The sequence below is a fragment of the Xenopus laevis genome, chromosome 1L, assembly GCF_017654675.1.
Source record: "Xenopus laevis strain J_2021 chromosome 1L, Xenopus_laevis_v10.1, whole genome shotgun sequence".
Classification (NCBI taxonomy): domain Eukaryota; kingdom Metazoa; phylum Chordata; class Amphibia; order Anura; family Pipidae; genus Xenopus; species Xenopus laevis.
In genome coordinates, this window is record NC_054371.1 from 90,121,236 (window position 1) to 90,137,825 (window position 16,590).

At 37.1% G+C, this 16,590-nt stretch overlaps 2 protein-coding genes across 6 annotated transcripts in view; one reads left to right on the top strand and one right to left on the bottom strand.

Moving 5' to 3' along the window:
* The window catches only part of LOC108711362 (signal-transducing adaptor protein 1), a 250,025-nt gene that overhangs the window by 177,468 nt on the left and 55,967 nt on the right, over positions 1–16,590 (top strand). The gene's annotated exons all lie outside the window — the stretch shown is intronic.
* The window catches only part of cenpc.L (centromere protein C L homeolog), a 47,774-nt gene that overhangs the window by 18,523 nt on the left and 12,661 nt on the right, over positions 1–16,590 (bottom strand). For 3 of the 4 annotated variants that reach the window (NM_001166013.1, XM_018250808.2, XM_041583379.1), the window contains 6 exon segments: positions 1,058–1,857; positions 3,321–3,530; positions 10,216–10,423; positions 11,382–12,004; positions 13,058–13,246; positions 13,933–14,209. In NM_001166013.1, coding sequence (NP_001159485.1) covers positions 1,058–1,857; positions 3,321–3,530; positions 10,216–10,423; positions 11,382–12,004; positions 13,058–13,246; positions 13,933–14,209 — 2,307 coding nt within the window. 4 annotated transcript variants of the gene reach the window in all.

Sequence of the window (16,590 nt, forward strand, 5' to 3'; positions counted from 1 at the left end):
CCTTTACCCTTCCTATCACCTCTTCTCCGACAACAACCCCAACTTAGCCAACCTTTCCTGAGACCTTCCATTCCATTTAACAGCTGAGTTGCTCTTCTTTTAACTTTCTCAATTTGATGAATATACTTTTTAAAGGGGAACTATCTTGAATATAAGCTTCATCATACTGAAATAAGAAACTTTCTGTATACAACCAATTAAAAATTCTGCATCCTTTCTGAAATAATCAAGTCTATGTTCACTATCCCTCTCTCAGCATCTGTTTCTCTTCATTCTCTCTTCATGCAGGAGTTGGGAGTCAGATAATCATTGACAGTTAAATCCAATATACGTTATAGAGGGGCTCCTTTTGCATAGAAGATGTATTAGAGCTCACTATTAAAATCACCACCTACATGCAGGAGTTGTGCAAAAGGCAGTTATTTTGTTAGATTTTGTTTGCACTAGAATCAGATTTTTGATTAAGCTCTAATACATCTGATAGGAAAGGAATCTAACTGTCAATGTCTATCTGAGAACGAACTGCTGCAAGAAGACCGAATGGAGAAACATATACTGAGAGAGGGAAAGTGAACATAAACTTGATTATTTCAGAAACGGTACAGAATATTTAATTTATTGTATTTATAAAGTTTCTCAATTCAGTTTGCTAAAGCTTATATTAAATTTCATTTTAATTTTCAGGATCTTCTTTAAGGATTGCATATATCAAAACTGCACTGCATATTCTAGATGGTGCCGGATCAGTGACAATGCCTTGCTGGCACTTTCCACTGCTGACTGGCATTACTTGCTAGAGCTAAGTATTATATAGTGAATAATGTACCCCCAGTTGTAAAATTTATAAATATTATAAGTCAGTGGGGAGCTCCATGACCATATAAAAACACAAGGCTGAGGTCCAGGGGTTTCTGGTGTGTCTGCTAAAGTAATGGTGACTACTTTTATTATGTTGATGATGCTGAGCTTGCTTCGATTGACATGCATCAGTGGAATGTCAGTTATTCAAACTGTAGTATAAATGTCCATGGTTCATCTTATGGTAACATATGCTTACCTCTTTTATATGGAGATGAAGCTATTTGTAGATTAGTCACATGTGGATTTTCATTTTCGTCAGAGGAAAAGATATTCCTTCTTGCAGGAGACACAACTTTAGAATATATTGAAATTCGTGCAGATTTGGATTGTTTCTGGATGCCATCAGGTGTGCAGGCCTCGTCTGAAAATCCAGTGCCAGTATTTATTGCTTCCTGGCCACCATTATTTTTATTTCGGTTTAATGGTGTGGGTTTACCTTTTGAACGAGTTTGTTTTTTCTTCTGAGCTTTTTTAACAGGTTTGCCCTTGTTTGTTTTGGACAGGATTTGCTTTTTTGAAGAGGTTTTCTTTAAATGTGGTTCATCTGACAGAGCATTGTTATCATGCTCATCTAACTCACTGGGACCATCTACACAAGCAGATTTAGATTTTTTACCTTTCTGCGTGCTTAGTTTAATACTATTATCCACTTTATCCAACGGTTTCTCTTTATTCAAAGTAAAGTTTTTATCAGATAATGCAGGATTCTTCCTAGTAGACTTTTCTTTAGGAGTGGCCTGCTGATTTTGTTCATTGGCACCGACATTATTTTGATCTTTCTCCGTGTCATTTTGCATAGAATCTGTACAAACCCGAGATCCTGTATCCCTTTCAGACCAAATAATTTTCTTTGAAGGTAGGGGTTTCCCCCTTCTGGGAATAGATATCAGTGGCTCACAATCTAATAAAGCAGCCTCATCAAAAACAAAATCATTGTCATCCTCTTCACCTTGATGAGGAATATTAAAAATTGGTGCTTCTTGAACAACTGAATACCTTAATGAGATATTAATGAACATTAATACTGTAAAATAAACATGGATGAATATACACAACTTTGCTGAGGAGACAAGATGATAAACTGTCAAATTCCCCATAGGGAGCAAGCCTCACAGTGAGAGTCACAATCTTTCTGCGATTCAGCGTAATCATGGGAAAATGTCTGTTCTCATGTTCTCCTGAGATTAAGCCGAATCGCTGCAAGCAATGTAATTTACTAGCGGTGATTACAAGGTCAGTGAAAGGTAAAGCATTTTTGAGTAGTGAATTTTTAACCTCATTACCCTAATAGACTGAACAAAACAGTTTACATAGGATCAGAGAATTAAACAGGTTCTCTACAGGAAGACAATATAATCACTCTTCCCCCCTCAACTAATAGGGGATTTTTGTTTGTTCTTATTTGAAAAAAATAGGAAACTAGGGAGTGAGACCACAATCCGATTGCTGTGCTAACCAACGTTTATGCAAAGGATAGTAGTGCCTTCAGTGTCTGCTGAAGGGGTACGCTTTTCCCCAATATGCCTCATGTGTCCCTCAGAGGAGCCAAAGAAATATAACGTATAAATTTTATACTATTATTAGCAAAAAAACCTTTCACTGAACATAAGGAGATGAGAGCACATGCAGATTAGAAAAACTTCATGAAGAAGAGCACAAAATTCTGTAAAATTGCATGGAGGAGTGGAGAGTACATAGAGATTGGCAAAGCTGTAGGGTTAAGATGGAGGGCATGGAGACATAGTATTAAAATCATAAGCTCTTTTGGCAGGGCTCTCTTTACCAATTGCATCAGTTATTTACCACTTTGTACGTAAATCTATATGTCAGTGTCAATACCCATTTATTGTACAGTGCTGCATTAACATACAGATTTACATACAAAGCGGCCAAATAACCAATGCAAGTGGTAAAGAAGGCCCTCTAAAATGTATACATTATATTTATGTGGCTCCTCTGAGTGACACATGAGACATATTGGGGTAAAGCAAAACCCACCAGCAGACACTGAAGGTAGATTAAAGAAAAACAAAGCATGACAAACTTTCTCCAGTTTTACCCCGTAGCACTTTCTTCCTGAGATTGTTTTTTCAAGTACATCCAAGAGGTTGGATCCATAGATTTTTCAAAAAGAAAAGGTGGAGCCAGTAATTTTATAAAATTCTGCCTCACCTTATCACCTTACCGTCCAGTGGTATATTGTTAGTACGCATTTAAAAAAGCGCCAAAAGCACCACTGTATAATAAATGATAATAATATGCCACTGGAAGAAAAGTAAAACAAAAATGGAGATTCAGAAATGAAAGGGTACATAAGACTGGGTAGAAGGAGTATATGTGCTAAGGTAAGGCAAAATCATAAAACATGAATGGCTCCTTTTCTTTTGGTCCTTGTTTATTAAGAGATACAGCATGTGAATAAAAAAACAAATGGGAAACAATAAAAACTGTGATCTTACCTTGTAGCGTGACCTTGTGTTGCTGCTTGCAAAAACATGGAATAAACAGGACTTCTAGGATTTCTGATTTCTAAAAGGTGATTTGGCTTTTCTAATATCTTAGAGTTTCCTAATGTCGCAAAACCCTCAGTTTCCCCTGTGTTTTCCAGCACTTCTGGTTTGTGAGCATTTTGTTTGAAGGCGGAAGATTGCATGGTTTTCTTTGTTAAGCTATGGTAATTAAAATGCAATTATATCATTACACAACTGGCAATCATGGCAAATTAAGATAACCAAATAATACAAAACCCGTTTTGCACCACTGTAGTTACTCCTAACATCTGAAATGTCTAAGAACCCAGCTTCCTGCTTTTCAGCTCTCTGAGTTAGTCAGCGACTTTAAGGGGTGCCACATGGGACAGAACTGTTCAGTGAGTTTGCAATTGATATTCAGCATGCAGCTCAGATTCAAAAGCAATCCGTTTAGACCCATGTGGCCCCCCTCAAGTCATTGATTGGCTAGTGCCTGGTAACCAATCAGTGGAAAACAAGAGAGCTGCAAAGCAGGAAGTAGTGTTCTGGCTATTATGTTAGACACCCAGTCACTCCAGCCGTTATACATTACATTACTAACTATATTGAAACTACATACTAACTATATTGAAAAATGTTTTATTTTTTTTGCACAGCCTATTTACCCTGATGTTGTGTAATATATTTCCAAGGCTACAGAGACCTCAAGATCTACAGGTAGTATAGGTATGTGATATTAACTATTGTTGTAACAATAATTGGTCTTACTTAGCCAAGCACATGCTGTAGGTGGCAGGTCATTTTTTTGGATGAGGACTTATTTTGTATGACTAGCTTTAGGTAAATAATAAATATTTTCACGTATAAACAGGAAAATTAGGCAGAATGCTTTAAAAACATGTCATGCAACTAGGCATTTTTTTAATTTGCAGGAATGCAAGATCGTGTCCTTTAATTTAATTAAGACGCCATCTCTCTAGCCATGTTCATGTTTTTATAATAGCTTGGACTGTTCAGCAAAAGTACTGTCTGCCTATAAGATATTCAGCTTGTGTAACAGGTGTATAATCAATCATTGGTGGCCACCAATTAGTGACTATACTTTTTCTAAAGGGGACCTATCACCCAGACATAAAAAGCTGTATAGTAAAAGTCCTTTTCAAATTAAACATGAAATCCAGATTTTTATTAAAGCATCCATAGCTGTTGCAAACTCATCTAAAAATCTCAGATGTCAATCAAACATTGCCTGCTCCTCCTCTGTGCCTTAGGCATAAAGGTGGGACAAGCTCCTGCCTGCTTGCTACAATTATGAATTCCCACACGAAAGGAAATAAGATTCAAATAAGTGACGAATGTGATAAAATAGGATCTGCAAAAATTTTTTGGGGTGATAGGTCCCATTTAATATATTTCCACACATGTATATACATACATACATACATACATATATATATACTATAAAAACACAAAATGTTGCAGCTATGCTGGCTATATGTGGTGGTGAGATATTAAAGGACAAGTCAACCCTAAAATTAACAATTGCCTAATAAAAGAAAACACAACCATAAGCAACATTCCAATATAAATTTATTTAAAAAATGTCAATGTTTTTTAACTTATTTGTAAAACAAATTGCCATTGAAAGCAGCAATGGATTAATTCCAAGTTGTTACTTTTAAATAATACTGCAAAAGTCTGAGTCGTCAGGACAGAGAATACAAAGGGAAAGACAAACACTGCTTTCAATAGCAATACATTTGTAATAAATGTATACTGGAAAGTTGCTTATAATTATGTTTTCTTTTATTAGGCAATTTCTTATTTTGGGGTTGACTTGTCCTTTATACAGTCATATGAAAAAGTTTGTGAACCCTCTTAATGCTTTCGAGTTTTGTTTATCATTGGCTGAGTTTTCAAAGTAGCAACTTCCTTTTAATATATATCATGCCTTATAGAAACAGTAGTATTTCAGTAGTGACAACGTTTATTGGATTGCACTATGCATCATAAACAGGTGCATAAATTTGGGCACCCCAACAGAGATATTACATCAATACTTAGTTGAGCCTCCTTTTGCAAAAGTAACAGCCTCTAGACACCTCCTATAGCCTTTGATGAGTGTCTGGATTCTGGATGGCGGCATTTTTGACCATTTGTCCATACAAAATCTCTCCAGTTCAGTTTAATTTGATGACTGATGAGCATGGACAGCCTGCTTCAAATCATCCCACAGATTTTCAATGATATTCAAGTCGGGGAACTGTGACGGCCATTCCAGAATATTGTACTTCTCTGTCTGCATAAATGCCTTTGTAGGGTCACGCTCTTGTTGAAATATCCAACCCCTGTGTAAACTTCAACTTTGTGACTGATGCTTGAACATTATCCTGAAGAATTTGTTGATATTGGGTTGAATTCATCCGACCTTCGACTTTAAAGGAGAGCTAAACCCCCCACGATGTTAAGTCCCCACTGGCCTCCCTCCGTTGCCCCGCCTCCCTGCCTCCCCTCTGCACAGTTTTACCCCAAAATTCTGTCCCCTCTTGAAATAGTGACCACACATGCAGAGTGTCGCAGCGGAGCTCACAGGCGCATCTTCTCTCTATTTGGTAATCTTTATGAAGTGAGCGGCATAATGGCGCTTGCGCAGTTGGAGCTATCTTCCGGTTCACGACAACTGCACCGAAAGAGACTGACATAGCTGAAGGAAGGAAGGAAGAAAGAAAGAAAGAAAACACGAAGATTACAGAAGAGAAGAATATGGAGCGTGTGAGCTCCGTGGCGCTCACCCTGCATGTGAGGTCACTAATTCAAGAGGGGACAGAGTTCTGGGGTAAGACTGTGCAGGGGGGAGGCAGGCCAATAAGGACTTGACATCGCGGGGGATTTATTTCTCCTTTAACATGGGCCACAGTCTCTGAACTAGCCACACAGCGCCATAGCATGATGGAACCTCCACAAACTTTGACAGTAGGTAGCAGGTATTTTTCTTCTGCCATGCAAAGAGCTTTTTGTTATGACCAAATAACTAAATTTTTGTCTCATCAGTCCAAAGCACTTTGTTCCAAAATGACTGTGGCTTGTCTAAATGAGCTTTTGCATACAACAAGCGACTGTTTTTGGCGTGAGTGCAGAAAGGGCTTCTTTCTCATCACCCTGCCATACAGATGTTCTTTGTGCAAATTGCTACGAATTGTAGAACAATGTACAGATACACCATCGGCAGCAAGATGTTCTTGCAGGTCTTTAGAGGTGATCTTTGGGTTGTCTGTAACCACTCTTACAATCCGCATATGTCGCTTCTGTTATTTTTCTTGGCCTGCAAGACCTGGGATTTACAGCAACTGAGCCTATGGCCTTCCATTTCCTGATTACATCCCTAGTCGAAACTGACAGTTAAAACATCTGAGATAGCTTTTTGTAGTCTTCCCCTAAACCATGATACTGAACAATCTTTGTTTTTAGATCTTTTGAGAGTTGCTTTGAAGATTCCATGTTGTCAGTCTTCAGAGGAGAGTCAAACAGAAGCACAACTTGCAATTGGCCACCTTAAATACCTTTTCTCATGATTGGACACACCTGCCTATGAAGTTCAAGGTTCAACGAGCTAATCCAACCAATTTGGTATTGCCAGTAATCAGTATTGAGCAGTTACAGGCATTCAAATTAGCAAAATTACAACTGTACCCAATCTTTTGCACAGCCACACATTATATTTAATTCCATACAACTGAAAACTGCTTCACTAAAAATCTTTGTTCAGAAAACCCCCAGAACTCAGATGTTCCTAGGAAATGAAAGACATACCACTGTTATCTTTTGTTTTGTTTTTTGAAAGTGCAGTAAATTATTATGTAGGCTGAGAGGGGTTCCCAAACTTTTTCATATGACTGTATACACTTGCATAGCCTCCCTTTAATAAGGGACGATGTCCTGTTGATTTAAATGGGTTAGGTCACATCTAGATTAGTGTAAAATATATGTAATATAAGTGTTGGTCTGGAATAAAAAAAATAAAATGTTCCTAAGCACAATATTAACTCCTTATAATTGACTAGTTTGACCACTGCAACACATTTTTTACACCAACTTTTTTTTTTTAATGTGGGAGAAGAAAATATTTATCATATATTTGATAATGTACCATCTACAGTAATTTATAAAGATATAATACACAAAAGCCATGAATATCTTGTAAATTATATCCTTATAAACGCGAGTACTGATCATCAGTTATAAACAATGAGCAGTGATTTTTTTAGTCATTTTTGTCACATGACTCATTAAAACCTGTGTATTATAATTTATATGGTCATGAAACTCCGCAGTAATTTAATATCCTTATAATTTGCAAAAGGGGGTACTTTATTTACTATATAATGCTATAGATAGCTGGAGGGAAAATATGATGTGATTGCTGTTGCTGAAACATGGCTGAATGAGTCGCATGACTGGGCAGTTAATATCAGCAGCTATAATTTGTTTCGGAGGGACAGAGGCAATAGAAAAGGAGGAGGGGCATGTCTGTTTGTTAGGCGGGATTTTAAAGCTTATATAAAGGAGGAGGTTATGTTAGAAAATGAGGGGGCAGAATTCTTACGGGTGGAGTTCTTCACCAATTGTAAAGAGTGCAGCAAATTAATTGTATGGGTATGCTATAGACCCCCCTAATGTAAGTGCGGAGGAGGGGGAGGCTAATCTCCTGATGCAAATAGAAAAGGCTGCTAGTTTGGGTAAAGTAATGACATTGGGGGATTTTAATTATGCAGATATTGACTGGAGCAACAGTACTGCCAGATCAGTTAATGGGAACAAGTTTATAAACTTGTTGCATAACAATTTTATGGCACAGTTTGTTGAGGAGCCAACCAGAAAAAATGCTATTCTGGAACTAGTTATCTCTAATGACCCAAAACTTATAGCAAATGTGCAAGTCATTGAACCCCAGGGTAATAGTGACCATAATGTTATATCATTTAAAGTCTGGTGCAAAAAACCAATATACACTGGGGCAACAAAAACCATGAATTTCAGAAAAGCTCATTTTAGTGCCTTAAGGGCTGCCCTTCAGAGCATTGATTGGGGCATTATGTTTTCAGCTGAAAACACAGAACAGAAATGGTTGTTATTTAAAATTATATTAAATCATTACTGTTCTAAATTTATTCCCTTAAGGAGTAACTGTAGAAGCACGAAGAATCCCACATTTTTTTTTTAAGTATATTAATAATAAAAAGATGGCATTATGAGCATCAATCAGCCTGGCTTTATGAAGTATACGTCATGTCAGACAAATGTCATGTCAGACAAATTTCATTGCTTTTTATGATGACATATCTTGACAGCGCTATATAAATAAATGATGATGATGATGATGAGGTAAGTAAGATTCTAGACGGTTGGGGGGCAGTAGATGACTGCTTTCTAAACTAAGGTCTGTTGGGCTTAATTAAGTCGTTTGCACATGGATAGGAAACTGGCTACAGGATAGGGTACAGAGGGTGGTTGTTAATGTCTAGAAATGTAGAATATGCCATACAGTTTTCGTCTCCAGTGGTCAAACAGGACATTATTGAATTAGAGAGGGTACAGAGAAGGGCAGTTTTGGACTCCAGTCCTTCAGAGGGATATAGATCAGCTAGAGAGAGTGCAGAGAAGTGCAACTAAACTGATTAGAGGGATGGAAGACTTAAATTCTGATTGTAGACTGTCAAGGTTGGGGTTCTTTTCTCAGGAAAAAAGGCGCTTGCGAGGGGACATGATTACACTTTACAAGTACATTAGAGGACATTATAGACAAATAGCAGGGAAACTTTTTACCTTTAAAAGAGAATCACCGTACCAGAGGCCACCCCTTCAGACTAGAAAAAAAGAACTTTCATTTGAAGCAACGTAGGTGGTTCTTTACAGTGAGGTCAGCGAGGTTGTGGAATGCACTGCTGGGTGATGTTGTGATAGCTGATTTTGTTAATGCCTTTAAGAGTGGCTTGGATGATTTCTTGGATAGACATATCAAAGGCTATTGTGATACTAAATTCTATAGTTAGTATAGATATGGGTATATATAAATTTATGTGAAAGTAGGGAGGGGTGTGTGTGTATGGATGCTGGGTTTTCATTGGAGGGGTTGAACTTTATGGACTTAAGTCTTTTTTCAACACGATTTAACTATGTAACTATGTAAAAGTCCTAGTGCAATATCAGCGAATTCTGAAGGTATTAAAGGAATTGTTCAGTGTAAAAATAAAAACTGGGTAAATAGATAGGCTGTGCAACATAAAAAATGTTTCTAATATAGATAGTTAGCCAAAACATGTAATGTATAAAGGCTGGAGTGATTTGATGTATAACAGGTCAGTCAGAACACTACTTTTCAGCTCTCTTGGTTTACACTGACTGGTTACCCTGTCAGAGTTGAGGTGGGGGCCACATGGGTCATATCTGTTGCTTTTGAATCTCAGCTGAATGCTGAGGATCAATTACAAACTGGACAGAAATGTACCATGTGGCCCCCCTTCAAGTCGCTGATTAACTCAGAGTTATAGAGCTGAAAAGCAGGAAGTTGGATTCTGGCTGTTTTATTAGACATCTGTTCACTCCAGCCTTTATAGATTACATTTTTGGCTAACTAACTATATTCGAAACATTTATTGCATCACTCAGCTTGAATAAGGATAACAGGATTTTTAAATCCATTATATATATTTCCAATTAAGGAAATATGAAATAAGCAACCATCTTCTGATGTTAGCCTAGCTCATTTTGAGCCAAAATCCCAACCCTAGTTGAAAAACAAAAAACTTATTATAAATGCATAAATAACGAGTATTTATGCATTTATAATATATAACGAGAATAAAGAGTATTGAAATAGAATTACCTCTTTTTACCAGTAGAAAGACCTGTGCGGACATTTGATTTACCAAGGCTTCCAGATTTTTCAGGTAGACATGCTTCTGCTTGATCTTCTTTAGGGTTATCAGCATTTGCATATCTCTTTCCTTCTTCCATATCAGCTGCATCTTTTAGAGACTGTATCAATTCCATGTTTTGTGGATCAGGTTGTTTCTTTTGTTTTTGGAATGGGCCTATACAGCATATAACGATAAAAATATCTTTACTCTGCTTTTAGAAAAAACACAGGCATAGTTTAGGTACAATTTTGATTTTGTAGAATTGGCATGAACAAAAATACTGTAAAGACCAAATTTCATTAATATTGCAATATCCTTGTATCATAATAACGAAGTCATATAAAAATATCATATACACAAGATATCTTTGTGCACATTGCAATAAGAGGAGTTAACAACTAGGAAATTTTTAAAACCGATTTATCACTTCTTGGTGTAACAGTTAACCAATTGTAAGTGAAGACCCTGCAGAGAATTATGGCACATGCAGTCTTTCATGAATGCAAAATCCAATAGACTATAGGGGACTTAGAACTTTAACTACTATTCTCCTATAAGCAAAGTACCAGTATATCCAGCATGCACCATGTAGCAGCGAAGGTTTCAAGGCTACTGTTACACCTGATGTTTTATCTGGTGGTAGTGTCTGCAGACAGTTACAGAAATGGCATCCACCTGTATCTACATTGGGCAGATTTCAGCCTGTAAACCTTTTTTAGGCTTACATCTGTCAAGTGTGTGCAGTGATAGGCTAATGCCATAGTTATCAGTCTGCAAATATGGGAGTGGATTCAGGCTTTATTGGCATGATCTCTGGCAGCATTCATTCTCCAGCAGGGAAATATCTGGTTTGACATTTCTCTAAAAAAGCATGCAAACACATTAGGAGAGATGGGTTTAACAGTGTATGTTATGTTCTCCAAAACAGCAACTTTATATTGTAACATTGAATATTGTACCTTGCAATGTAAAAAAACATTTGGTCTGCTGAACTCTGTGCTTGTCATCAAACACTTCAATAGCTTTTAATATCTTTCGGTTTAAATGAGTTACAGAGATAATGAAAAAGCAAATAAGGATACTTAAGCACAAATAGTCTAGGGTTCGAATAATATTACAGAATAAACATTACCTCCCATGTCTATCTCCTGTATATATACTGATTTAGATGTAGAAGTTACTTTAGTTTTTGGCAACTGCACTTCTTCACTGGACTCAGGTTGATGTTTCTGTTTCAGGTTAGGTGACTGCAACTCTCTGGCTATGTACACCGATGTTCCTCTAATTCTTGCCAGAGCAGCTTCACTAGCTGATTGTGTATTTATGACAATTTGACTGTTTGACAAGGTTTGCTGTAAATTTTGTACTTCACTTGAAAGATAATCAAGATCATTTTCACAAAGTCGCTGTCCAAGATTTTTTTTACCAGTACCACCTTTGTTTTTTGGTGACATGTTTGTATTATGTCCATAAGAAGAAAACTTTTCTGAGGAAAGTTCTTTGTTTACAACACGGGCTCTGTCACATATGTCTCTTTGAATATTTTTGGCTTCTTCATTTACTTGCTGTGATTTCTTTGAATGAGCGGACATTGAACCTTTTAAATCAGACTTTGCTTTTTTTGGGTTTGAAATCCAGGAATTCACTACAAAGCTGTCCACTTCATCGATCATAAACTCATCCTCATTATCATGCTCAATTTCATCCTGTTGCTGAAACAAAGAATTTTGTGGATAGGGAACAACTTTTGATGGCCTGTTAAAAAAAAATATAAAAGTAAAATAGTTATTAGATACATAAAGCCTAACCGACATTACATATAGTATGTAATTAGCAAGTTGAGCTCAGAAATATATGCTTAAATATGTTTTTTCCTTTAGCCCTACATTTTAGAGCAAATAAGGAAGTGAGGGTCAGAGGAATAATTCTCCCTACACTGAATACTGTTATAGCCTAGGCCATAAAGGCCCTAGCTGAGGCAGCTATTTCAGTTAAGAGCTAGCATCATTAGTTGCATTAGTTACAGGGGGTGTTTAAAAGAGGTGAGACATAAAACAATTTGCTGACATTGCAGAAAACTCCCATTCATTTGGTTTGATTGAAGTTAAAATGGACCATTACTGCAATGGTCATCATTTCGCAATGATCACTTGCAAACATAAACATGAAATGCTGTCTACAGTGTCCTTCTACAGGCTTTCCCACAGTCCTCTATTGGTATGCACAATTTGCTCACTGAGCAGTTGTAACCAAACAATTTGACATTACTTGCAAGCTTTGGCTTAATGGGCTCCATGGCTTATCAAAGTCTTATTAAAAGGTACATAAACCTTCCACAGCATTGTTGCTTCACCAAATACTACAACTACAAGAACTTAACATATGATGAAGTATTTAAGGATGTTAAGAACTGTAGCCTAGCAATATAAAACAGGGTGTTCCTAAAGCAACACCACACAATAAAATACTAGCACAATAAAAGAGGCAGAGCGAGCCCATTGTAGCAGATATCAGTACAGAAATGCTAACTTATGCATTTTTGCGCAGGTATCCACTGAGAAGCACATAGATACCAGGACAACATTAAATACAGGAAAGAAAAACATGTAAATTGCCTGTCTGGAACTATGAAAAATCTCTGTCCACTCCAGGGAAAATGTAAAATAGACATTAAAAAAAAACGAGGTTCAATTGTATAATAAATTCTGAATTTGATGTCAGCTTTGAATGACCCATGTTACCGTTAGAATGGCAATGCTCATTTCAATACGATCTTTTAAAACTGCTATCTGCTTTCTGCATTAATACCGTTTTTCAGGAAATCCGGTCAATGTTGTCCTCTTTTTGTGAGGTGAAGCAAAGTTTTTTTTCTCAACAGCCATAACATGATGCTGTATTTCGGATTCCTTTTCATCGGTAGAACAGATTAAATCTTTTTCAGACATTCTCATTCTTTTATTATTTGCTTCCGGTTCTGTAAAATTTTTGAAACTTAACCTATATTTAACACAAATACAATAAATTATTCCATTATTAGCAAAGGCATAAAATAGATATTTCTCCAAATAAAAGCAGGAGAATCCTTTAAGATTATTATTATACAATTCCTTTTGGCTATAATTTTACTTAATAATTGTTTACCAAACAAACTCCTCAAACTCAAGTGTCCTAAACTCAAATAATTACCTAACCATAGCACATAGGATAGGCACATATGATAAGAGAAGAGAAGTGATAAGAGAAGTGATCTCTTCTTCAGGATTCGCTTAACATTAACTGGTCAACCAGAATAAAAAAACAAGGCTCAAAGGCCTTCATTGGCTGTATTATATGCAAAGCGTATGTTGAGCACAAGCTCTATTTATTGATCTAATTTTGAAAAAAAGGGGAGTACATGGCATTTATCTTTACGATACTGAATGTTTACACGCTAAATTAATATTCAGAAAGCTAGTAACTTGCTTATTTTGTCATGACACAGTGATGAAGGCTAAATTGTATATGCTCTCTTCCAGTAGCCTCTGTCTAATTTAAGTCTTGCCCTAAGACTACCTTCATCTTTACCTGATGCTACATATAACTTCAGATGTAATAACAGCACAATTTTTTTTACAAACACATTTAGATATAAAATCATTTCAAAATTGCATTTGCAATGTTAACACAGTATAAAATATCCATACCTCTTTTTGGTAGGAAGTGTTATCGTGGGGCTAGCAGGATTTTGCACAGCAGATTGCTCAAGAATGTAAGTCCGATCCAAAGATTTTGCAAGGTTCCGAACTGCTCCGGTTGGAGTTGCTGCTTTTTCAAGAAGAACTGCCCCTTCATCCCCAGGAGTGGTTTGCTCAGTGTCCTCTTCTTCTCCACTTTCCGAATCTAACATGGTACTTCCACTTTCAAGTGATAAAAGACTGTCCATGCGTATTATGTTTCCAGGCTTTTTAAAATATGCCTGACCTGTGGAAAGCAAAAATATATTATTAGACCTAAATAATGCTTAAAAAGTCTCACAGAACCACAGAATTTCATCAAGGGACCCAACAGGGAGCTGTACCAATAAAAATAGGTTGCACAACCTAGATTTACATGGGATATCTGCCATGAGGAAATCATTGCTGTCCAGAAATAACATCAGGTTAAGTCTAAAGTTTGCCCCCCTCCTTCCCCCATTAAGGTTTGCTCTTAGTATAGAACCCCTTGCCCAGAAAATCAGAGAGCATCCAGATATACATGGCATAAAGGCACAAGGAACACAATACAAGATAGCCATGTATGAAAATGTCATACTCTCAATAACCCGCCCCCAGACATCACTCCCCAACCTCCACGCAGAATTGCTAAAATATGGAACATTACCTGGCTATAAGATAAACAAAGCCAAATCGGAAGCTATGCCAATCAACCTCCCGGACCCTCAGGTGAAGCTTCTTAAATTAAATTTCCCATACAACTGGCAACACAAAGCTATCACGTATCTGGCAATAAAACTTAACACTAAATCATAGCTCCCTATATGCAGCTAAATTACTCTAAATTGAGAGAGTCCCTGCTGAAGATCTAATAGAATGGAATCGATACAATTTATCGTGATTTGAACTGATAGCATCAGTAAAAATTAACCTGCTTCATTGTATATTATATCTCTATATCTCTTCCAATAGCAATTCCCAGGTGAACCAAAGACGACCTCCAAAAGTCCATCATAAGATTCATTTGGGGCCATAAGAGACACAGAATTGATCAAAAAAGTACTAAAAGCATCTAGATCATCAGCAGGTCTCTGTACCTGACATATCAATATTACTTGGCAACCCAAGCAAAGCAAGTCCTGGGATGGATATCGGATACCCCATTAACAATATGGGCAGCAATAGAGAGGACTTGTCCCCAAACAGGCACCCCTGCAGGTACTCTATGGAAGAGCCGCAAAGCTGTAGAACATGCCCTTACCCTAGAATCCATGAAACAAACAGCTACATGCTGGTACATTTTCAACGGAGACTAGACCCTAGCAAGTCCCCCTTGATTCCACTACTATTCAACCCCGACTTCCCTCCGGGACCCACCTCTAGAGCATGTTTAGAAAGTCGGATGGAACCCTACGCTCCTAAGGAGATATTAAAGAGACTGCAAATGCAAGCAAAATCCCCCATTATCTATATTTGCAGCTGAGACATTATACTCTATCAATATAACCAAAAGCACTTCTCCACCCAAACCACCCTCTGATTTAACTATGCAAACAATCAAGCACTCAGCGGGGATTGATCACTGGATGGTACAAAACTATCAATGAGACAGACCCTATTCAACACCCACATAAGTATATGAGATGCTGGGAAAAGATGTTAGGGGAAAAAAATATCACTCCCAACCTGGGAAAAGATATGGGAGAACGCCAGGAAAACTTCAATTTGTGCCACCATTAAAGAGAACATATACAAGGTGATAATGGGATGGCATCACACAGCCCAACTTTTACATAAGTCAGATTTCCAGACACATTATCTTTATCAACGTGCTATGAACAGACAAGGCAAAGGCAAAAGTTATTTCAACACTAGACATTTTACTAGACAGGAAAACACAGTGAACATTCATGCAGTCTTTTTGTGCCAGATTAGGTATAAAGAGTTGTTTTGAAGAATATTGTTCATTATCTTTGTTATAAATTTTGTTGTACTGATATCACTACAGAGAAAATAGCAGTTTTAAAAATTAGAATTGCTTAAAATAAAGTCTCCAAATAAGGGATCCCATACAGGTAGTAGGTTTTAAGAGAGCTAGTGAACCTTTAATCTACTAAGAAGCACCGTAACCATTTTCTGGGTATCTGATGTTGCTCCTTTCCTTTTGCCTGAATTAGTTTTAATTTTGAGTTTACTTTTCTTCAAAGTAAGGGGAGATAATTATTTGGAATGGCATAGCAAGCAAAAAGTGCTGCATAAGCATGTAACCTATCCATTGGTGTTGGGAACCACTGCTAAAATGCATTATGTACTGTGCAGGCCAGCTTCCCATTTTACACTCAGACACATACTTTATAAATTTTATGTACTGCGGCTCCATTTTTTTCTTCTTTTAACACTATGTTGCTTACCTTTCTTCACATTCCACATACTACTACCACTCACTCTATTATAAACACTCAGTTCACCTATTTTCTCCCACATTTTGTGATGTTGAACCTTTCTTTATTCCCCCCCCCCCCCATCTTGCGGTCACATCTATTTGCTCTCCTTCTCTCCTTTTCATGTTGTCCCACAACTAGGAGCTTTTAGCCGTTCGCACCCTAACCTTGATGGTTTTTCTGTTTGCAGTCAGTAATCACAAATACA